The sequence below is a fragment of the Melospiza georgiana genome, chromosome 9 (genome assembly GCF_028018845.1).
Source record: "Melospiza georgiana isolate bMelGeo1 chromosome 9, bMelGeo1.pri, whole genome shotgun sequence".
Taxonomy (NCBI): domain Eukaryota; kingdom Metazoa; phylum Chordata; class Aves; order Passeriformes; family Passerellidae; genus Melospiza; species Melospiza georgiana.
The window spans coordinates 6,320,007-6,343,453 of record NC_080438.1 but is presented as its reverse complement, the minus strand read 5'-3'; the positions used below and the strand labels follow the sequence as shown (position 1 = coordinate 6,343,453).

At 38.9% G+C, this 23,447-nt stretch overlaps 1 protein-coding gene across 2 annotated transcripts in view; it reads right to left on the bottom strand.

Annotated features, from left to right (window-relative positions):
• The window catches only part of BRINP3 (BMP/retinoic acid inducible neural specific 3), a 198,107-nt gene that overhangs the window by 17,258 nt on the left and 157,402 nt on the right, over positions 1-23,447 (bottom strand). For both annotated transcript variants that reach the window (XM_058030608.1, XM_058030609.1), the window contains exon 7: positions 20,376-20,598. In XM_058030608.1, the coding sequence (XP_057886591.1) occupies positions 20,376-20,598 (223 nt within the window). The remainder of the gene's footprint in view (positions 1-20,375; positions 20,599-23,447) is intronic.

Below are 23,447 nucleotides of genomic sequence, written 5' to 3'. Positions count from 1 at the left end.
TTTCCTTTCCTTTCCTTTCCTTTCCTTTCCTTTCCTTTCCTTTCCTTTCCTTTCCTTTCCTTTCCTTTCCTTTCCTTTCCTTTCCTTTCCTTTCCTTTCCTTTCCTTTCCTTTCCTTTCCTTTCCTTTCCTTTCCTTTCCTTTCCTTTCCTTTCCTTTCCTTTCCTCCCCTTCCCCTTCCCTTCCCCTTCCCCTTCCCCTTCCCCTTCCCCTTCCCTTCCCTTCCCCTTCCCCTTCCCCTTCCCCTTCCCCTTCCCCTTCCCCTTCCCCTTCCCCTTCCCCTTCCCCTTCCCTTCCCTTCCCCATTTTTTTCCTTTTCCTCATCAAATACCAACCCTAAAACAGCAACAAAACCAAAGAGAAGAGAAATCCTGCAAAGTTCAGAAGTGCAAATATTTGGGCTGATCTCTAAAGCCAGGCTATCCCTGTATTCTATACAGATACCCCCAGTCTCTTTAAATATTTATTTGTCTCTTCATTCTCTTACACTGAAAATGGCTCATGAATTTCTCATGTCTCAGTTCAGTTGCCAGAGACCTTCAGCCCACTCCAGTGTGTTGAAGGCACCAGTCACTTGTGTGTGACATTTTCAGAGCCTTGGAGCAGCAGGGACTGAGCTGAGCTGTACAAAAAAAAAAAATCAGCTTCTCTCCTCAGGCTCCACTACAAGGTAAAGGATTGGTGGAGATGCTGTTCCAGACACCACTCATGATTCTCCTGGTTTGCTGCTACAGGAGTGGAGTCACTGAGCAGTGAATTTAATTTAGTGCATGAGCAGCACTCATGTTCTGCATGACAATAACTTGCAAATACTTTCTTAGGCACTACATTTTCAGGCTCAGGGACCCCTTTCCAATTAAAAACAGATTGTCCTTAATAGAATCTATAAATGTGAACTAGAGTGTCTGTCCTATTTTCTTTTGCTAGATTTTTTTCCCTTTGTAACAAGTTTAACCCAACTGTTTTCAGCTTTATTGTCCTGATAAGACAGCAAATTCCATTTCCTGCCATCTGTTGCTAATTTGCTATTTTCCACATGATCACTAGGTATATAGTGGGGGGAACTTCTCTTTGTTACTTTGGAGAACTTACTATGGACAGGCAAAATTATTCTCATATTTTTGACTTGCCAAACCCTACCCTGATGGGTATTTAATACAAATATTAAAGAAAAAGGTGTTTAAGATTCTGCTCCTACATCCTCTATTTTGTGAGGCACTTTGTCAGTTTCATCTGTTTCTTCAAACTTACAGTTTATTTTCTTGGGTGTGATGGTTTTTTAAGCTTGATTTTTAGGTTTGTTCAAGTGGCCTTTTGCATTTCCTATTAACTGCTTATGTTATCCCTCTGATTTTGATGGATCCCTCCTTTCAATACCCAGGAATTTGTAGAGATGAGTAGTTTTGCTGTAGCACTGTTCCAGTTACTCTGGACTCATGTGGAGATAAATTTGCTCTTTCTGTTTAATCTTTAATCTACACATAATTGCTTGTCAAACTCACATCTCCTTGGTGTTCTTCAAAAGCTGGAAAAGAGGATCCATCCATGAGGATGGTGCTGATAATTAGAGATATCTTAAAGCAAATGGAAAAAACAGCAAATAGATGTTCATAAATTATTTGAAAGTGAGGGAATTTTAGGAAAAAATGTCATCATATATGAGCACAGAGTTGTTAAATGTGTAGGTACAAAGGAGATACTGAGGATAAACCCTCATAATTTGGCTTCTGGTTCTGAGATTTCCAATCATCTCACTGCCATTTAAGTGTTCTCATTCGGGACCCCAATGGAACCTTGTTTGGCTTGTTTTGGTTTAACATTGCATGTGTTCCCACTTGGGTTCTGAGGGGGAAAAGGTTTATTTAGTAGTATTTTCTGTCAGTGCTGCCTACCATTCCTCTGCTATTTCTGCCAACAAGATCTAGAAGTGTTCAGATAATATCTAAAAAATTTGGAAAGGGTCAGAATTATTAAGAGCATTGAGTTTCTCCATGTTTTATGAAAATAGTAAAACAGTTCATAGAATGGAGAAACTGTTAATTTGCAATGTGAGCCCAAATAATCCATAGATTCAGATGGGAATTCAGCAATGAGAGGCTAATTTATAGGGATACAGGACTTGATAATTTCAGCATTTGCAGAACAATTTTCTCCTTAAATCATTTTTTCTCCATTGTTTAATTAAAAAAAAAAAAAGATTCTTGAAAAAAGCCCCAACTATTATTTTGACATATTTTTAAAAGCATAAATAAACAGAATATGTTTTAACCATAGACCGCAATATGTTGATACGCATTTACATTATTTATCACTCAAAGGGTTTTGCTAAGGTTAGTATATTTGCATTATTCCTGCTTGTTTTGAGGCAAAGCAATATCACTTGTTATTATTCATTTTTTGCTGACCTGCTAAGTATTCCTTATTAAATTTATGCTTCTCCTAGTGGGATCTATCCTTCTAAGAACTTAAGGAGCACAGAAGTGGTACTGCAGTAATGCATGGAAAATAGTTCAGTGTTTAGCTTTAGTTAAGGACACCATCATTGCCTCATAAATTTGTGCGATACCATATGCTTACAAATAAACAGATGAAAAAATTGAGATTTTCCACAGAAAATTAGGGGAGGTGGTTAAAATACAGTTAATATTTTCTCTTATTCATTCACCAAAAGTGTAACATATCTGTGAAAAAATAAAAATTATTACAGGAAACCTTGTACTGAGGCCATGTCAGCAGCTGATCTGATCCTTAACATACACTCTGAAGAACACAGAGTACAGAAAAGTGGAAATAATGACTATTATTCTTCTACTGAAAGTAATTTTTAATAGCTGAAATCCTACTCATTAAATTTTATTTGTGAAAAAAAACTTTAGAAAAATTTTAATTATTTATGGTTAATATTCTTTGTACTGTATCTCTTTGCTACCTGCCAGACTGAGAGCAAGATTTTCTGCAAATCAATACCATTCCTGCTGCAGAATCAACCTGAATCCTTTTAGATATGGATACAGTTAAAATTAATGAAACTAAAGTATCAACATTTAATTACTGATACATTTATATTGTCTCACAAATAACAGCAAAAACAAATGGGGAAAAACTTAAGCAATAAGAAATTTCTCTTTTTGTGACTCAACTGTCATAAGTAATAGAATCAAAGATTATGAATCAAGGAAAAATTGATTTTTTATTAAAAAGCATTTTAACTTATAGAGTTGCCATAAGGGAGAACCATGATTCTTTTGCCATGAGATCAGTGGGCATCTTCCAGCTGATGCCAACAGCCCATTAAAAAATCTTCTTTTATGATAGGTTTTTCACATGACACATGGCAGCAATTCCAGTTCCAGCTGGGATTCAGCAGAGTTTAGATGGCTGCAAATTTTTATCTTGTAATTAGTGGGCAATGAGAACTATAAGTCAAATACCCTTTTATGCAGAGCTGTTCACACCTCTATTAATATATTTCTCCACTATATCGATATAACTTCTGTACCTCTCACCTCTCTCTTGCTGCTCAGGACATCTAGGTGCTGGTATACAGCTCCCAGCATGGATGCACTACCAGGACACTCTGGGGCAAATCTTTAGGCTCAAAAACCTAATACTCTTTTATGCAGAGCTGTTCGCAGCTCTATTATCCATATACAATAATATATTTCTCCTCTATATATAATACATATATTTTAGATAGCATACATATAAAATATATAAGATCTATTTTATATATTATTTATTATATATATTTTATATATTATACATTATATTTATTTTATATATTATATATATATATATATATTTCTCCTCTGTATCTACATAACTTCTGTACCTCTCACCTCTCTCTTGCTGCTCAGGTCATCTAGGTGCTGGTGTACAGCTTCCAACATGGATGCAATACCAGGACACCCTGGGGCAAATCTTTAGGCTCAGATGTTCTCTTTGAACCCATTTTCCCTCTCTTATCATGGCTTTGGGGGTCAGGGAACAGTGACAGCTGTAACTCTGGTGCTCAGGTCACCTGTGCCCAGCCCCAGCCATGCCCATGACACCTGCACAGCCCACCTGGGCCACAGGAGCTCAGCAAAGATCTCTTCATGCTCAGCCAGGTATTTACACATCTTCCAATATTTTTATGATGACCCCAATGTCCCTCAAACAGCTTTCCAGGTTTTTTTATGTTTCTCATCCTCCTTGAAGGGTGAATTCCACAGAGGAGGACTGAGCTTCTAGGAGTACATTTCCTTTTGTAAGAACATAGGAGCTGTTAAGGCTCCAGTCATCATGTAGCTATTCACAAGTGCTATGCTACAATAATCCACTTTTATGGGAGTTTGGAAGATGAATATAAAATAACATAATCCCCAGCTGTGCTGTTATGTGCAAAGCCATCCCATTAATCACACTCAGTTTTACTTTACAGCTTAAAGGTATGCAAAGTGTTGCTGCCATTCAGGTGCCTTAGTACTGGCAGTTGCACACCCTAACTGCATTTTAAAAGCTATCTTCTCAAGAAATTAAGCACTCAATCTTTTCCCTTCCTCCAGTGGAAATGGTAATCCAGCACCTTCTGATGTCAACAACATATGCAGAGCAGCCAAAAGCTCTAGGTGAGCAAATGAAACCTCAGCACTGTGACAGCCTTCAGACCTGAATATAACACGTTAAACACTTAAGAAAAACCCAAAAGTAGTTCAATAATTCTGTTTCTTTATGAGTTATCTGAACTGATTTCAGATCTGCACTTTTCATGAGGCTACTGAGCACAAATGGCAAACCCACATCATTATGGGTACAAAGAGATGAGAACATTTAGGGTTCACAAGCATGAATTCATGCTAGACTGATACTGCCAGTAAAGACATTAAATTCTTCTTAGGGCCTATGGGAACTTGCAGACCTAAGAGTGAAAACAGGTGATACTTAGAACTGCTCACTTCTTTCCTGGAGCTGAAAGCATTGATGGGATGGTTGGATTTGAATGGTGAGCAAGAAACTGAGTTTAGATCTTAAGAAAAAGGACATGAATTAGATTAGGTAAAAGAAATTAATTCTTCCCTGTAAGGGTGGCGAGGCCCTGGCACAGGGTGCCCAGAGAAGCTGTGGCTGCCCCATCCTTGGGAGTGCCCAAGGCCAGGTTGGATGGGGCTTGGAGCACCCTGGGCCAGTGGAAGGTGTCCCTGCCCATGGCAGGGTGGCACTGGTCCCTTTAAGGTCCCTTCCAACCCAAACCATTCCATGATTCTATATGACAAGGTCAGGAAGAGAGGAAACAACTGGTTTCTGGTTTTTTATCTGGTTACTACTTTTTTATCTGATAGTTGCAAATCCAATTTTCTACTAAATCATCAAGGCAACACCTCAGATCAGACCCTTGGAAATGATGGGAACCAGCCTTTTCTTCCAAAATGTGGCAAGTTCTGTGACTCAGAGGGATCAATCTGTGATGTACCCCACTAAAATGTAGATTCTCAGAGAGTAAAAGCAGAAATTACAAGTCAGAACATTTTTATCAAACTCCTGAGGATGGATTTGAGAAACCTTTTTTTTAAAGAGGCAAACTTCTGTGTAACTTAACTTGTATGCTCAAGAAGTTCTTACTTGACAATTTTGAAGGAAAATTGTATACTTTAGTTAATGAAAGAGTTCTTCAAATGTTCTTTTATCACAGGTAAACATGAATATGATTTTATGTGTGCAATGTTGTATATTTTATATCAGTTTTTAAGGATTATGATCTACAAAGGAATTTCTGGTTGTGTTTACTATTAGGGTTAGGTATTTGAACCAGGAATTGCATACAAATTTTGTGAATTTCATAGACACAGGATGTCAGTTCCATTTCATTTTCACTGTCATACACAGGGTAACAAGAACATAGTGAATGCCCTCGAAAACTTCAAAGGTGAAATAGATTAAATCAGTTTTTTGTGAAACAAATTTGAAAGTTCGGGTGAGATGTGTGATCCCCTAGATTGTGAGCCTTGCAATGTCATGGATTTCACAAATGCATGGCACCATTCATCTGAATTTCTCTATAGAGCTCTATAACCAGATGTCTGTCTGCTATTCAGCTAAAAAAGAAGAAACAGGCTCTGGAGTCATTATTAGCCAAGATTCACAGGTGCCTCATGTAGAAACCCTCTTTATAAAGCTTCACTGCTCTGTGTCAGGACACTAATCTCTATTCAGTGCAGAGAAATTCTTCTTTTCACAGACAGAGGGTCTATTTTTGTCTTTGAAGTTAATCCAACCCTAAGTTGCAGCAACACTTGGAAACCCAGATGCAGAAATTCTGTATAGACTTCCTTTTAAATATTCATGACTGGAAACCTGTTTCTCTGCTTCTGTCATTTCAAGCTGAGGATTCTGGCTTTTACGGACTTTTGCTCATCTCTTAATCCACAAGTAAAATGTTTTCTCTTCCCCACAGTTGATGTTACATCCAAATGTGGATGTACATAGAGGAGTAAGTTGGAATATGCAGCAGATGGTCAGCAGAAGAAATAAAAAATCACTTAATGCCCAACAACCAAGTGGCAAGACTCATTAAACCATGGGCTGGACTCAGCAAGACAGAAACTGCTGCTCAAGGGTTTTGTGAGGTATCGAGGGCTAAACTGATGAAACAGAAAGTCTGCATGCTGGCCTGGGATTTGCTACACTGGTCTCTGCTCAGAGCTTATTTGACTGAAGTTTTGTCAAGGAAGGCTGGGCCAGCCCTGTCAGCAGCTCAGCTTTCCATTTCCCAGTGCCTTGCTCCCATCTTGGCCACATTTGCCAACTGTCTGGTTTATATTTATACTCCATCTCAGCCATCACTCCAGGAATGATCCAACCCAGTAGTGCTTGTTGTAGATAATGCACTGATGAAGCAATCTACACAGATGGTAAGCTATCAACTTACATTAAAAAAATCATCAGTTATTGTTCCTAATTTTTTCCAAAATTAAGGCAGCTTTGTTCAAAAATCTGTGGAAAAATATATGCACAGTTTCAAGGACAAGCTGCCTTTGAGCTCTTCTGAGGCCAATTAAAGAATTGTTTAGCATTTCATCTTCACTACCATCAACCAGTGTCTGAAATTTGGAAGATTAAAAAAAACCACACAACAAATTAATAAAAGTTTAAGGAAATTATCCTAATATCAGATCCTGTTGGAAATATCACTGTTTGAAATAAGAAATGGAAATATAATTAAATATAACAAAGAAATGTAACAAAGTCTAACCCATGTTGATAGAGATTTCTAATTGCTTTTTAAAAGGAAATGCCTTTCAAAAAGGAGCAACCTGGACTGGTGGAAGGCATCCTCTTCCCATGGCAGAACATGGAACTGGATGAGCTTTAGGTCCTTTCCCACCCAAACAACCCAGGACTGAAGGATTTCTGTTTGCCAAGATCTCTGGGTGTACTGAGGGGCTACACTGAGTTTATAAAAAACCTGTCATGGACATAAATGTTCTGGCAGCACAGAACATAAGGTGAGCAAGAGCAAAGCTTTTCCCTGGGTGACACCTGTGCTCACAGGACATGTCACACCACAGCCAGCAGAGAATAAAACAACTCTGGGTTTATTGATTGTTTATCATGGAGTTGCTTACACCCTTCCAGCTGGGATCCTTCCCAGAGAAGGTGACATTTCTTGGCAAGGCAGTACAAGCCCGGACCTGCTGCTGATTCCTGTCCCTCCAGGAGCACAGAGGGCTGGATGCTCCTGGGCTGTCTGCCTGGCTCCTCTCTGGGGGGAAAAATTCCTTCCAAAACAGAAGTCTTTACCAATAGGGATATAGCTACTACATAAGACACCAGTAAAGACTTCTTAATTTAAATTTTTCAGAGGCTTTTTTTATGTGTCTAAAAACAATAAACACTCTTGTATATATTTTTTCTAATGTTTTGTTCATAAATTACACTTGAAAGTATCCAGAGTAATTATGCATAAACTGAATTCTTATCTAACAGCTCAATCAGAAAAATCAAATATTTCCTCACACTTTACCCTTCAGCTTCTTTTTATCCACCTATTTTCCTCTTATCAAGATCATATGAGAGAATAAAGAGAATATATTACACCAAAAATTAACAAAATTTCAGTTTACAGAAGACATAATAGATTGTAAATAAGAAAAAGTTATTAAGTTTTGATAATTATGAAGCTGACATATACGGGTTATTTCTTTCTTTGTGTTGCAAATGGAAAAACAGCCTAGCAGGAATCAGTCAGATGAAGCTTAGCATAAATCTTCTCATAAATTCATGGAATGGTTTGGACTGGAAGGAACTTTAAACTTTATCCAGTTCCACCCCTGCCATGGGCAGGGACACCTCCCACTGTCCCAGGTTGCTCCAAGCCCCATCCAACCTGGCCTTGGATATTTCCAGGGATCCAGGGGAAGCCACAGCTTCTCTGGGCACCCTGTGCCAGTGCCTTAGCACCCTCACAGGGAAGAATTTATTTCTTTTATCTAATCTTCTTACATACTGGCCTGATTGAGAGCTTGTTCCCATAAATATGTCTTTTGGAAGTCCATAACAATGTGGTTTGTGCATTCTGCATGTAAGAAACCAAGGATTGATTCATATATCTATAAGGAATGAAAGAGTAGACACTGGACATTGTGAACAAGTCAGATACACATTTACAGTGCTTTCCAAAGTATTTTTAAAAGTCAAAGGCTTGAAATTCCCATCATCTGCAGGACTGAAACTATGAAATCTTCAAATTTATCTATTCAAAGCAACTACATGTCCTCCTGTAAGATGATCTGGGGCACAGCCCTGAAGTTTAAATAATGTTGTTTGATGTCCCCTTGAGGAGCTGGTACCTCACCTTGTGAGCAATCTCTCAAAGTAAATTCAGTATGACTTAACCCAGGTGAAGAATATCAGATACTCACTAGTGTCTGTCCATTTCCATGTCAGTGCATGTCTCACAGTTCTACCACTTATTTAACTAAGATTTTTTTTCTGATTCTTATAATGAAAAGCCCATTTTCAGTGCTGACAGACCTGACCTGACAAGCAGGGAGCTTGTGGTCAAATTGAGGCATCGGAGACATGAAAGGCTTTGCCTAAAATATGGATATGCCTGAAAATATCCCACACCCCACAAGTCCAGCCTTCATCCCCCACTTTTCCTCTGCACTTGTGTCAAAGCTTTCCAGTGCTTTGCATTGGCACCATTGGCACAGAGGTATTTTCCTTCAAACAGCACAGCCCAGAGAAGTGTTTATGTTCCAGCAGCTGATGGCAGCCTGGGTGGGACCCCTCTGTGACAAACAACCTGGCTGTGTCTGTGAAGGGACACAATGGAAAAAGAGAATGAGGGAGATCAGGTCTAGGCCAGAATGGGGATCTGTGCTGGCTATGGAGTGAGGGGCTTTGGTGGCTCCACAGAGGATTCCTGACCACAGAATCACAGAAAAAGTTGAGTTGGAAGGGATCCAATGGGGTCAAGTCCAACCCCTGTCCCTGCCCTGACACCCCAACAATCCCACCCTGTGCATCCCTGGGAGCATTGTCCAAACCCTCCTGGAGCTCTGGCAGCCTTGGGGCTGTGCCCATTCCCTGGGGAGCCTGGGCAGTGCCAGCACCCTCTGGGGAAGAACCTTTCCCTGAGCTCCAGCCTGACATGCTCTGGCACAGCTGCAGCCATTCCCTGGGTCCTGTCCCTGTCACAGGGAGCAGAGATCAGTGTCTGTCCCTCCTGTCCTATTCACAAGGAAGCTGTAACTGCACTGAGGTCTCCCCTCAGTCTCCTCCTCCCCAGGCTGAACAGACCAAGTGCCCTCAGCTGCTCCTCACATGGCTTCACCTCGAGGCCCTTCACCATCCTAGTGCCTTCCTCTGGATGCTCTTCAACAACTTCAGACATTCCTTATACTGTGGTGATGCTGAGGACAAAGCTCATTTTTACTTAGTTTGTACATGTCTCTCTTAATAACTCATAGATGATAAAAGATATGCCCTTATGATAGATTTTATAACCTCCCTGTTCAAATATGCTGTTATTATACAGCAAATCTGGACAATACTAAAACTTTCTGGACTTGGGACAGCCTGAAGCCCAGGGTGCTCCAAAATCCAATATCTCCCTCTGGTGTCCTTCCCTGACCTCCAGCTGCATTTGCAGAGTACATTATCATGCTGAAGGTGCTGGGGTGCTGTCCAGAGAGGCTCATGGCCACCATGTCGCATGTCATGGCTGCAAACACAGATGGTCCCCAGGCCAGGGGCAAACAGGAGCTGCCAAGCCCAGAAATGTGTGCCAGCATCCATCCACATGTCAAGTAATTATTTTAAAGTGTAGACTTCCAAGCCTTGTGAGTCACCGCAGTGCTGGCTCTGATGTTGTCTCTGCAAGTGATTCATGTGGATAGGTGATTAAGATGTCTTTAAATCTGGCCTCAGGAAAAGTCCTTTACAGCAGTTTGGTCACAGTAAAAGCCAAAAGGCCAAAAGCAAAAGTCTTCAGTACTGTGTGTCTACACTGGGTATTAAATGTGCTGAATATTTTATAGCTGAAATTCTTTAGCAGCTTTTTCTTAACCCATGTTTTTCTTTATTTTTTTAACACCATATATCTACAAAAATAAAATATTATTTTAAGCGCGTTGTATTTTTTTTTTCAAATTTTCAGGTTGGTTGGATCAATTGAATTACAAAATTTGTCTGGGGGGCAGAAAAAAGAAGTTTGGACCTTTGGGTTAGAAACAAAGAGATGTTTTGTTAGATGGAAGGGACAGAGGCAATTTGAAGTGGTAGTAAATTAATGTCAGCAGATCTGAAATAAATGAACACTCTAGAAACTGTTTCATGAGGGAGAAGAGGAAACTGAGCCCAGCTTTCCACTTTTTCAGAACTAGATTGTATAGAGGAAATTGATGTTCCAACAGAGTATGTGATTTCTGTTCCTATCACCCTGTCACACACAGAATTGAGCCCACAAGGAAGTCACTGTCCTTGAACAGATGATTCCTTCAGTCATGTTCTGCTGTTGCACCTCTGAATAGTGACTGCTTTGAAATGTTGTCTGAAAATCCAGCAGTCACAGCTATTCTGTGGACTTGTGATAACAAGCCACATCTGTTATGTCCTTTTAAAGTATGGGCTGTTTGCCATGTGGTCAGTGATTCAGTAATCATATTTTAGTATTGCAAGTCTCAGAACAAGATGTAACTCAGCACCCTGCAATATTAAATCACTATCATGTCATGTATCATATCTTCAATATCATTAAATCATGTATCTTCTTGCATTGGTGTAACACCTTTCATCTCAGATGAATCTTACTTTACATTCTGTGGCAAAATGTAAACTATGATTGCCAAAACACTGCTTTTAGGGGACAGTAGCACTGGTAAGTTGTTTGTAATTGAAAAGGACAAAACATTGGTGTAGAAATGTGATTTCATTGCACATATTGCACATATGGTGTTTCCAAAGCAGGAATATTCCTGCCCTGTGACATTAATATAAACCCTCTATTCATTTCACTGTCTGACATGGTGAAATTACTTCATTATAATATTGCTATTCATCAAAAATACCAAAAGTGGAGCTGAGGAGCAGTTGGAAAAAAATTTCATGGGTAGCAGGTGGTCAAGAGCAGCCCCTATACGTGTGCAATAAAGAGCTGCTCCATTAGAACCCCAGATCTTCTTGAGAGGAAAGGTGTTCCAAGGACAGGTGCCCTGTGTATATAGAGCTCCTAAACCATGTGTGAAAACACATCTGTACACAAGAATTTATCTCTGCTTCTCCTTGTTATCACACCTATTATTTGCAGGGCTCCAAATCATATTTTCATGTCTGTCACGTTAGTTTTAAATAACTCTAATCCCCAATCCAATTAAAGGTATCACCTCCAAGCAGATCATTTTATTTCCTTTGAGAACAGATGCAGACTTAGTATTCGGGTTAGTAAAGCAGCCACTACCAAACTGACCTTCCTTTTGTCTCTCACACTTCATCTCATCACCTTCCTTGTCTGTGGCATGTGACTTTCAGATGTGCACTTGGTGTGTCACGTCCAATTTAAATTTCCACTGGACAGGCATTCCTTTACATTAGAATTTGTAAATTCATTTTTGACTCCCATTAGAATTTGTAAAATAAAAACACAACAATTTGTAAATTGTTTTAAAAATATTGAAATTTGTAAACATTAAGAATTAAAATTTGTAAATCCATTTTTGACATCCATTTGACTAAAATGCGATATCTTAATTGGAGCAGAGACAATAAAAATCTTTTCTTCTTTTCTTTTTTTTAAATATGCTAATAATAACAACACATTTTTCTTGGAACCATTTTTGTTTAGAAACATCTCTGTGATCCTTGTCCTCAATTAAAGAAGATGTTCTGAAAGCAGACAAAATACTGTTTATTTAGCACTTCGTGTTCAGAAGAATCATTTATGTTAGATCCAGCCCATCCAGAGGAGGTTTTGCTGTCTTACTCTGCCTTTCTAAAACAATTTTTCTCTAGACTCACTTCTCACCTTCACTCCAGCAGCCTGTTAAGTGATGGATAATTAGATTTTTTTCCCCTTACATCCAGTGCCACAAATGCTCTTTAAGATGAAAAGTCTCTGTGTGATGCAGGGAGAAACTTTCATACCTTGAACTCTGTGGCTTCCTTGGTGGAATATTTTATTCCTTAGTAATGTTGTGCCCATGAATCAATTACACTTATAGCAAAGCAATCTAAAGGAGCTGATAAACAACTTTGGGATGTAAGGAGCTAATCCTGCATTACATCCTGAGGGAATTGGATTAACCTGCACTACCCCCTTTATTTCTTATGTATTTCATTCTGGAGAGTTCTGAAGGAAACAGGTTTCCAGGCCTGTGTTCTGATGGACTGTGTTCACAGATGCTGTAAAAAAGTCATCTATTTTAAATCTGTTTTTCTGCCTATGGACTGAAGAGAGGACCCAAACAAAAATCCCCCTCTCTTAAGTGTTTTTAGAGTATTCAGACATTGTGTTTCTAGGGCATGGGAATATTTTGCTAAGTGAAATTCAAAAAAAATATGGAAACAAGAAAATGGAAATTCATGGCTCTTCCTTCTTTCATAGCTGTCTGTTGTGCATTTTGTGGGAAATTCCAGGAAAAAATCTGATTTTAAAAAGCACAATTCTTTCTGAAACTCTTATGTTTGATGTAACTATTCATTGCCTCTAGTGATGAGCTCCTTCTAAATCTGCATTAGCTTCAGAGTATGCTTCTTTAAAAAAATAACTTTCATGGAGATAAGGACATGTTTCAAATACAAGGCTACCAATAATTACTTTCCTTCCAGAAATAGGGACTTTTATACATTAAAATATTTTTTTTAAGTTATTAAGAAGTTTCATCGGTATTTGTCTTCAGTTTCTGTTACCAGAATAAGATCCTTTTAAAAAGTGTCTGAACTATTGATATAATTTTCACCTTCACTTTAAATTACATGGTAATATTAAGCATCCAGTCTTCTCAAAAATTCAAATACTAACATTCTATTCAAAACTCCATGCTTTTGTGTGCACATGCCATACCTTGGTGTTCTGAGATTGAAATTCTTATTTACTTGAGATGCTCATTTGCAGCTTATTGCACCAGGTTTCCATTTAGTTATTATGCAGGGAAGATGCAATTTTTTTTCCCACTGACTTATTACTGTATTTACATTACATCTCTCCTTTTAATATTTTTGTTTATATCTTTATTAAATCACAGATGGTGCTGATTAAATTAGACCTTTAAGTGATGCTTTTTAATTATGAAATTATTTAAAGTGCATACAGATAAGGTTCATACCTACAATAATGTCCTGTACTGAGTGTACTCACTTAAAAGGATGATTAGTGAAGGAACTCATTTGAATGACACAAAAGGAATGAAACCAACTTATAAACTGGCACTTCTGAAGGAAGAAATGAAAGCTTCCCCTCTCTTCCATCTCTTTCACAAGTGGTTGGATATTAAAGCAAATCAGAGGAAATCATTGCTGTCCTTCTTTAAAAGTATTTGGGAAAGGGAAGATTCTCCTTCTCCATCCAGACAGTTAATAGTTCTTTTAATGTTCACAAGCACAGAGATTCCAGTCCTCTCCCTTTGGTTTCATAATTTGGGTGGATGTGACTGCCAGGACACCCCTAGCTCTGGCTCACACCAGGGGTTTCACTGGCAGAAATTCAAAGGTAGAATCAGGTCTTCTGTCCCTGGGATTTTCAGTTTCTCAGCACAGTCATTGCATTTAAAATTAAACCTTACAGCTGTGTCCACCAAAACAGAAAGAAAACCCATTTTCTCTACCCAGAACACAACTGTATAACCACACTTTTGCTTGCTGCTTCACCTCTTATATGTGAGCTGCAGTGGCCATGTGCAGTACAGTTGATATTTACTAATTCCTTCCACTTATTTTTTTCTTTGAGAAATTAAAAGGTTCAAATGAAAAGGTTCAGCCTGAAGGTGATGTTGGAGTGAGAGATGGCTCACAGGTGTCACCCTCCAGTGGGGGTGTGAGCCAGCAGGCTCAGCCTAAGCCTGTGAGGAAACTTGCCCTCACTCAGTCAGTAGGACATCACTTTCTGACTTCATCTCAGGAAGATGCTGCTGGAATCAGAGCTGGGACTAAATGCCCAGTTTAGTCTTTTTCTCAGGATGGATGCACTCCACAACAAATCCTCTCCAAAGATTACCCACTGCTCCTCACAGCTCATGCTCCTAACCCAGAAATGCACCAGATGAGCTCAGGCCACACACGTGTTTTACACCTCAGCTTGATTCCTGCAAACCAAATGTGCTGTGCTCCTTGTGCTGTTCAACCATCCTCCCATCTGTATTTTACACCTCCTGCTGATTCCTGCAAACCAAAATGTTCTGTGCCATCTCTCAACCACATCCCTGCAAACCAAAATGTTCTGGGCCATCTCTCAACTACATCCCTGAAAAGCAAAATGTTCTGTGCCATCTCCCAACCATATTTTCCTGTAAACCAAAATGTTCTGTGCCATCTCTCAAACACGTTTTCCTGCACAAAGGCTGCAGCAGGCAGCCTTTGTGGCCATCAGGCAGGACAGCAATTGCTGCACACAGTGGACTCTGCCAAGAGAACACAAGAATACTCCCTGTTTTTAAGGCTGATATGTCAGTGCAATGAGAACATACTGGAAATAATCACTTCAGCTTCTTGAAGCAGCAGAGCCTGAAATTCATGGAGGGAGAATCTCACCTGGTAGTATCACTCTGAAGAACACTTTTCTTTTTCAGAGTGCAGTTTTTTAATCTTGTTTTTCTTTTTATCTCTTGAAATTGAATGTTTTATTAACCCACCCTTTATACACAACATGGGAGCAGATTACCTACACAGAAATTTCTCTGGCTTTGAATGTTAGGTGGTAATTTTTTTTTGCTGAATTCAGACAACCAGTAAATACTCCACTGATTACAGATTGATTGATTAATTGAGGTGAATTTTAAAACTTACACTCAGCAGTGTCACAATGGAAATCTAAGGGTATTTGATGTATCTTAGCATGATCTGACTTTCAGGAAAAGGACCAAATGTCTGTTTCATGTTAATGAAAGCAAGCTTAAAAGCTGGGCAGAACATCTGGAATGTGAAAAGATTTGAAGTGAACAGAATAAAATAAAAGTTGCAATTCTGGGCCACCCCCACTGTACACAAAAGTGCTACAGTAAATTGTTCTGACCCCAAGTGCAAACTGAAAAAAACCTATTTGTACTTTGTTCTAACTGAAGAATATAAACTATGTCCAAAAAGGAGACATGGAAATTTAGTTTCTTTAACCTGCAAATTAATTGAGTCTTTTTTTGCTGTGAACAATGATGTTAGAAGAGTATTCAATGGTTTTTTGGTTTCAGGATTAGAAAATTAAAATATTAATGTAATTTAGTATTATGATTACTAAGTGACTTGGTCTTCAGGAAATATGAAAGAAATTGCAAGCAATTCTGTGTAACTCATTAATTAAGACCCATTTAAAACAATCAGGCAACAATTTGTTTCATGTTCAGGAAAGAAATTTTGTAGCCAGAGAAAAGAGATTATTTTTTTCAGTAATTAATGATAACCTTGACTGTATGCAGGAGCTCCTTCAGGCATGACCAAATGATTTCTGGCAGACTGCATAGATAAATCCGTATAAAACTCCAGTCTCAGAGAAAGTTTTCATGAATTACATTAAACTTTGAGGACATACCTCCCAGTTTAATAAAAAAACAGCCCTCATTCTCAAGATATGCCTTGAAAAATACTTTTAAATATATTCTATTGATTAGTGAAATTCTGTGTAAAATTAAACATTAGCAGAGCTGATTTTATTCACTGCCAACACCATGACCTTTACTAAAAGTTGAAGCATTGCCTCTTTAATCTGTATCTGAGAGGACACCTGCCCAAAACTATTGAAAATAGTATTTATAGCTTCATTAACTCAATCTAATTTCTCTTTCTAAAATAAAATTCACCCAGTAGCAGAGCCCAAACATTAACCTGAAGAAGTTGTTTAGAAAGTCCTGGAAAAATGACATTTTGTTCCAATTCCCCTTCTTGTTTCTTTGAAGCCTAGACTATGCATGGTACACAGAGTCATAGACTGTCTTAGGCTGGAAGAGACCTTAAGATCACAAATATATTTTTTCTGCTTTTATTTCAATCTTCTCTTGAACACAAAAAAAAAAAAAAAAATTGTACTGGGGTTTGGTTCTCTTATTCCCCTCACTGTCTGCTGAAATGTTTGATGTTACAGCCTGAGCAATGGTTCCTGTTACTCCATGGCATTACTCAGGTATTCTTTCTATATTCACTTACCTGTTGGCAGGTATCAAAAATTCAGTATTTCACCTGGATTAGGTATATTCTCATCACGAGGAATATCTGAAAACTATTCTGTCAAGGTCCTGTTTTCTTTCTCACTATTGGTCTTTTCACCACTGATATTCCTTTATCCAATACTTTATCTTGATCTATCAGATTTTTTAAATGAGCTTGGACATTAAACCAGTTTCTTTTGACCTTTTCCCCTTACTTCTTATTTTAAAGCTCTACTTATCAGCCTTAAAAGCCTGGATGTCAGAAGGCAATTTTCCCAGATAGTCAGATGGAATCCAACCTTTAAAATTTGTCTCTTTTAGCAAATGTATCCCACTGGCAAAGTATTCCCAAGCCTGCTTTAACACTGATATTTGAGTCATCTGTTGCTCATCACTACATCATACGCCCTATCTCCCTCTGTAGTGACAAGGAAAAATTTCAGAGTAGTCACTAAAATGAGACATAATTAACTCAAAAGTAAGCGATGGTATTTCTGAGTTTGAAAAATCAAACTGCTGTGAAAGTTTGGTGCAACTCCCTGTAGAACAGACTCATTGCTGTCATAGAACCATGGAATGCCTTCAGGCTGGAGGGGATCTCAAGGATCATTTGGTTCAATATTTTTGGCAAAAGTATGGCCTTGAAAAGATGGCCCAGCATCCTGTCCAGCTGCATCTTAACATTGTCCAGCACTGAGGAGTTCATTGCTTCCCTGGAGAGGTCATTCCAGTGACTGCTCTCATTGGGAACATTTTCCTCTCGTGTCCATTCAGAATCTCCCCAGCAGTACCTTGCACCCATTTCCTCTCGTCTTTTGCATTTGACTCCTCCATTTTCTTTGTTTCCCTCTTTAAATATGGAACATGGAAATAAGGGTTCTCCTGAGCCTTCTTTTCTCACAGTCTCTCCTAATGGGGAGAGACTTTCCTAATGGGGCAGCTTCCTCTTCTAGTATCATCTTTGTGGCCGTTGTCTAGACCTTTCCCTGCCTGTCCACATCTTTTTGGCACAGTGTCACATCTTTATAAGGAAAAAAAATCATGAAGTTGCAAGTTCTGCATTGAAATAAAAAAATCCTTTATATGACAAGAAAGCTGTGTTTTGATCAATCCTTGCAATTTTACATATCTCACTTCATCTTTATCACTGCCATTATCAATGGCAACCAAATGTTGCTCCAAAGCCCTGGGGAGGTTATTTTAGAAGACCTGATTATTTTAAGTTATTTAAAATCTATTGTATTTAATTTTGGTGAGGGCAAAAATGAGTCTGGACTTTTTCTTGTGTTTTAAGAAGCTCTGGGCTCTTGAAGAAGTCGTTCATGGTGAATTATCTCTTTGCAGGATGCTCATTCAGGTCATGGCCAAGACACACCCAACAGGATACGAGGCTCTGCAGTGATTACATAACCTCTCTTGGCAGATTGTTTTCTAATCATGAAATGACCCCACGAGTGAATCTTTGGTTTCAACTAACAAGTCACAGCACAAAGCACAATACGTAGAGGAAAGACAGCATGAAAGCTACAAGCACAGCTTCCTGAAAGAAGGGGGAGGGCCACTGACAGGCAAAGAGGAATTGATGGTGCTTGAGCTTGAAACAGCAGAGTGGAAAGCAGGGGAGTGTAAAGTATCCCTGGCAGTTCTGGAACACTGAGCCTAAACTAAATTTCTTTAAAATCAATTGAGAAACGTGCTAAATGCAGGAGTCACTGGACTATCCCACAATACTTGTGCTCAGAAGAACAATGTCCTTAAAGCTCATTCATTTCAGATTTACTGTAGTGTCATTGCACTAATTTCAACAAAACAATTTTCGACCAGGAATCAAGTATACCCACTTTATGCTAATGTAGATTTGATTAGCTGGCTTTCAGGATCTCTCTCTGTTTCTAGGAAGGACTGAAACTCTTCTATTTTCTTTCCTCAGGCATCCTTTGCAATCTAATTCATATTTGACAAACAAGACGAGAAATCAATTGTGTGTAGTATACATTGTATAATGACCCACAAAGTTCCTAAAACAGTTGTGCCTGCTCCAGAGCAGTTATTCAGGATTCTGTACACAAGTCTTTGGCACTGTTACACCTGGCCAAGTGCCACGGAAAACATGGCTCTGTAAAACAGGCAAACCAAATGGGATGATGAATCTGTGCTCGTGTCACATCTAAGTTGCCTCCTATCCTACGCAGTCACAAACAAATCAGCATTTATTCTGACCTTTCCCATTGTATTTAGAAAACAGGAACAGAGTGATATTGCAAGCTGGGACTGTTCAACTCCTACAAACATAAGGACTGTACCCTGTGGCTGTACCATCCCCACATCTATGGCCTTGAGGAGATTTTAGTGCCACGTTTGGATTTCTCAGGATTTCATAGAGTGTTCCTTACTATCTCAGGTTTAGCTTGGAGTGTATTCAATTCCCATCTGTCAGAGGTGAGGCAGTTATCCTCTATAATGGGGCAGTTTTCTTTATCTCTACCACAACCTATCCTCCCTCAGGAAATATCTTCTGTTCAAGGGCCATTAATTATTAATTATCTTCTGTTCATGGGCCAGTGAGTGTCCCTGCATGGTTGATCAAATGCCATCATCTCATGGGGAGATGCTCCGCCCAGGGGAGGAACCAAGCATTCCTGCCTGGATACAATCTGAGGTTTGGAACACCACAGCAGCCTTTGCCCCCCGCATTCCCAGAGCAGCAGCTTTCTGCTGCCCTGCATTGCCAGAGGGAGCCCAGGTCCATCTCCAGCAGCCCTGGAGCTGCAGAGGAAAACTCTCCCCTTGTGCAGGATCCCTGCTCCAGCAGAATCACACTGGCACTGCAGGAGGGCTGAGCCACCATGGAATGGGACTTGTGATAGATGAGTAATGTTATGATTGACTCTCACAATTAATTGACAAATATCATGTATATAGGCTTAGAAAAGTTTATAGATTTATAGTTATGTTGTACCCCCTCATGTGGCTAGTCAGGGACAGCTGGAGTTGGGACATCTGGGAGGGCTGGCTTGTCACTATGGTGACATCTGACCTCCAATGAGGATTTGAGGAAGAGATCTCCACCACTGGACAGCAAAGAAGAGGTTGATGGGCAGAACTTTGAGAGGGATTAAGGGGTTAAAAAGGGTAAAACCTCCATTGTGTAGGGGCTGAGCACGTAACAGGGAAAATCTTTTTGTTCCCAGCGCTGTAACCTTTTTTCTTTATTCATTCTTGTGTTGTACTTTTGATAAGGTTTAATAAACCTGAACTATGAAAAGTGAATAGCTATTTCTCACAGACTGCTGCCACCACCCTAACCCACAGGGTGTCCCCTCCTGTTCTGACTCTGTCAGGGTATTTTTTGTTTTGTTTGTACTGTTGCATTTGTATTTTTAATTTTCCTAGTACAGAACTGTTATGCTTATTCCCATATCTTTGCCTGAGAGCCTTTTAATTTCAAAATTATAATAATTCAGAGGAAGTGGGTTCACATTTTCCATTTCAGGGAAAGTTCCTGCCTTCCTTAGCAGACACCTCTCCTTTCAAACAAGGCACTTACCTCTGCCTTGGCATGCGGATGAGGGGTTGCTTGTGGCACCTCTTGCTGAGGCTGAAGAGTTTGTGCACCGTTCTCTGGGCCTTGAGGAAGAGTTGCTTCATGCTGCTCTCCAGCTGCTCGTAGCGGCGTTGGAAATTAGAATCCATTGTCCACAAATGCATCACAGCAGATGTGTTCAGGAAATAATTCAAAGGCAGCCTCTTCATAAATAATTTGAATTCATCTGCAAAAAAAATAATAATTAATAGTCTTTAATTATGTGGCTATGGTTATTCTTGCAGCAGAAATTAACTTTTCATTTGTTTTTTTCACAAAACGATTTTCATAAACTCAATCTTTTGAAATTTTAAAATTGAGCATTTTAACTCTTTCTAACTAGAAAGATGACTACATTTTCATTGGTAATGTTAGAATAAAGTCAGAAAATTCTAAATTTCTATAATTTAAAATTAATATTAAAGCAAATACAAGCTTTGTCCTTGTTTCTCAACCTGGGTAATACGAAGATTAAATAAGAATCAGAGTTTCTTACCTTCAAATCTGGGATCTGAAAGCAAATGCGCATTTAATGATCAATGTTTATTGACTCATTTGAAGAACATCAGAAACTGTCTTAAAAGAAGTGTATTCCAATACTTAGGACATGCAAGTAAATGTGATTTTACAGGCCATTGCTCTTATATATATGTTTTTTCACCCGACACAAGCCATTAAATTAGACTTTCATAAGTATTTACAATTAAAATGGAGCCTTTCAAAGCATTTTATGGTACTTCAAAATTTTATGACACTTCAAAAGTGTTCCCATAACTTCTTTTTTGTCTCTAAAGTGGTGGAAAGGAGTTCTTCAATCACAAGGTCATATTGTTACTGTGAACATGCCATGCTTTGTGACTTATTCTGGTAGCTCAGTCCACAAAAGATATGTAGACAGAATCTTACTAACAGAGTTTTATGAATTAAGGAGTCTGTTTCCATAAGTAGAATGATGTATAACTTCTGAACTTAAATAGACTTTCATTAAAAGGGCTCCAAATACTGGGTAAATATGTGAGAGTGAGTGGCACACTTGAATGCACATGTTTATCCTTTATCTTTCTTGTTTTTGTATATCAGTATGTTTCCCTGCCTGCCCTTCTGCCTGCTGCTATCCTCCCACCCTTCACAATCCTTTTTTTTTTTTCAGCTTGTTCCTGCAATGAAGTCACTCATCCCACAGTTTGGCTTTCACCCTGCCAGATGCTCCTTTTGGATGGTTTATATTTCAGCAGACTATGTGAAAGCAAAGATCCTGCTGCCTCTTCAAACAGGTACCCTCCCTCTTCAAACAAAAATAATCATAATATTTAACATTGGTGTCATTTTAGGTTGCTCATGGAAGACTAGGGAAAACGTCCACTCACATCAAAGAATACTCCATTGACATACTTGTTTTTAAGTCTTTTGGTTTAGCTTTAGCTTTTTTAAGATTTTTACACAAAGCAGGCAAAAATATTTTCTTTTTTATGGATGGAGAAAAAAAGATCATTTATAAATATGCTGTAGTGACCCTTGACCATATAGTGAAGGACACAGGGCAGTGATGGAATACAACAGTCCCACTTCAGCAGAGTATTTTCTGTGATGGGTGATGGCTCATAACAAAACAGAAAGCATTGAAAGTCTTCTGGAAGGTAAAAAATGAAAATCAAGGGAAAATTATTATGATTTTATGTTTAACAAAATGTTTTTAATAATTCTTCTGGGAATGTGTTGTTCATTTTGCCCTCATGCCTTTGTCTTCGTACAGCCCCTGTGCTGTCCTTAGGGCATGAGGGAAAGGAACTGTTTCTTTATCTTATCTACTATTTGGAGCCTTTTATCTTTTGCTTCATCCCTTCCTTAATTTGTCTAAGTTGCTTTTTATCCTCTGTCCAGCAAGAATGTCCATTCCTGGGTGTACAGCTAACAATTTGAATTAATGGGAATATTTAATAAATTCTGCATTACCAGATGAGCATCTCTGTGAATCTTAATGTAGTTTTGGGATAGAAAGTTCTGTTTTCTCCTTCCCCAATGACAATTATTCCTACCTTACAATTAGAGAATAATTTGGGTAAGAAAGGACATTTATAGTCCAACTCCCACTGCAATGAGCAGATACCTTCTCTAGATTAGGTTGCTCAGAGCCCAGTCCAACTTTGCCAACCTCTGATTCCTTGTTAGAAATTCCATAACATTCTTTTTATTTTTAAGCAACTTTAGTAATGGATTTGTTCCCCTTTGCCAAGGGGGAGGGGAGCTGGGCTCTGCTGTTTGTTTAATCTTTAAACCAGCAAGGTTTTGGGTCAGGCTGGGCAGGGCCTGATAAGCTTCAACAAATAAAAAGGGCCTTTGGAGATGTGGGATTTTAAAATTTATATGTTGGGAATTTAGAAGATACAGAGGAGGTAATCAGACATTAATCAGACTTTAAACTAATGAAAATCTGCCTGGCAAAGTTGGAGACAACCCCTCTGAGAGAAGAATGATAAGGGAACTACAGAGCTAGACCAAATAGGCATGAAAGGCAAAGGGATCAATATCCAATAGAAGATCACACACTAACTAAGGAAAAGAATTGTGTAGAATCAAAGAATTCTTTGTTTTCTATAAGTTTATAGGATGTGCAAAGTCTCATAATGGACATGTGTAGTTGGAGTGATTTCCAGTGCACATCCTGGCCAGAATAAAGGAATGCCTGACTCACTGGAGCTCAAAGACAGTGCCAGAGAGTTTTGTCCCTTCCTGGGCTCAGTGACATCCTCACACTGCCCTTCCCAGCTCTCAGTCCCTCCCAGGTCTGCACAGAAGGTGTGACAGAAAGTTGTGTCTGCCTTGGCCCATTGGCTTGGTAAAGCCCTCCAAGTCTGAAGACTTAAAAATATTAAAAATGGTCATTTAAAAAAATTAAGTAATAGGAAAGAAGGTTTATTGAGCTGATACAAAGTAAGTCCTTTTGCAGCTCGTAAAAATCAGATAAATTCTACCAGATTTAGAGAACTGAACTATAAATATATATTTTTATTTATATATATACTATATGTATATAAA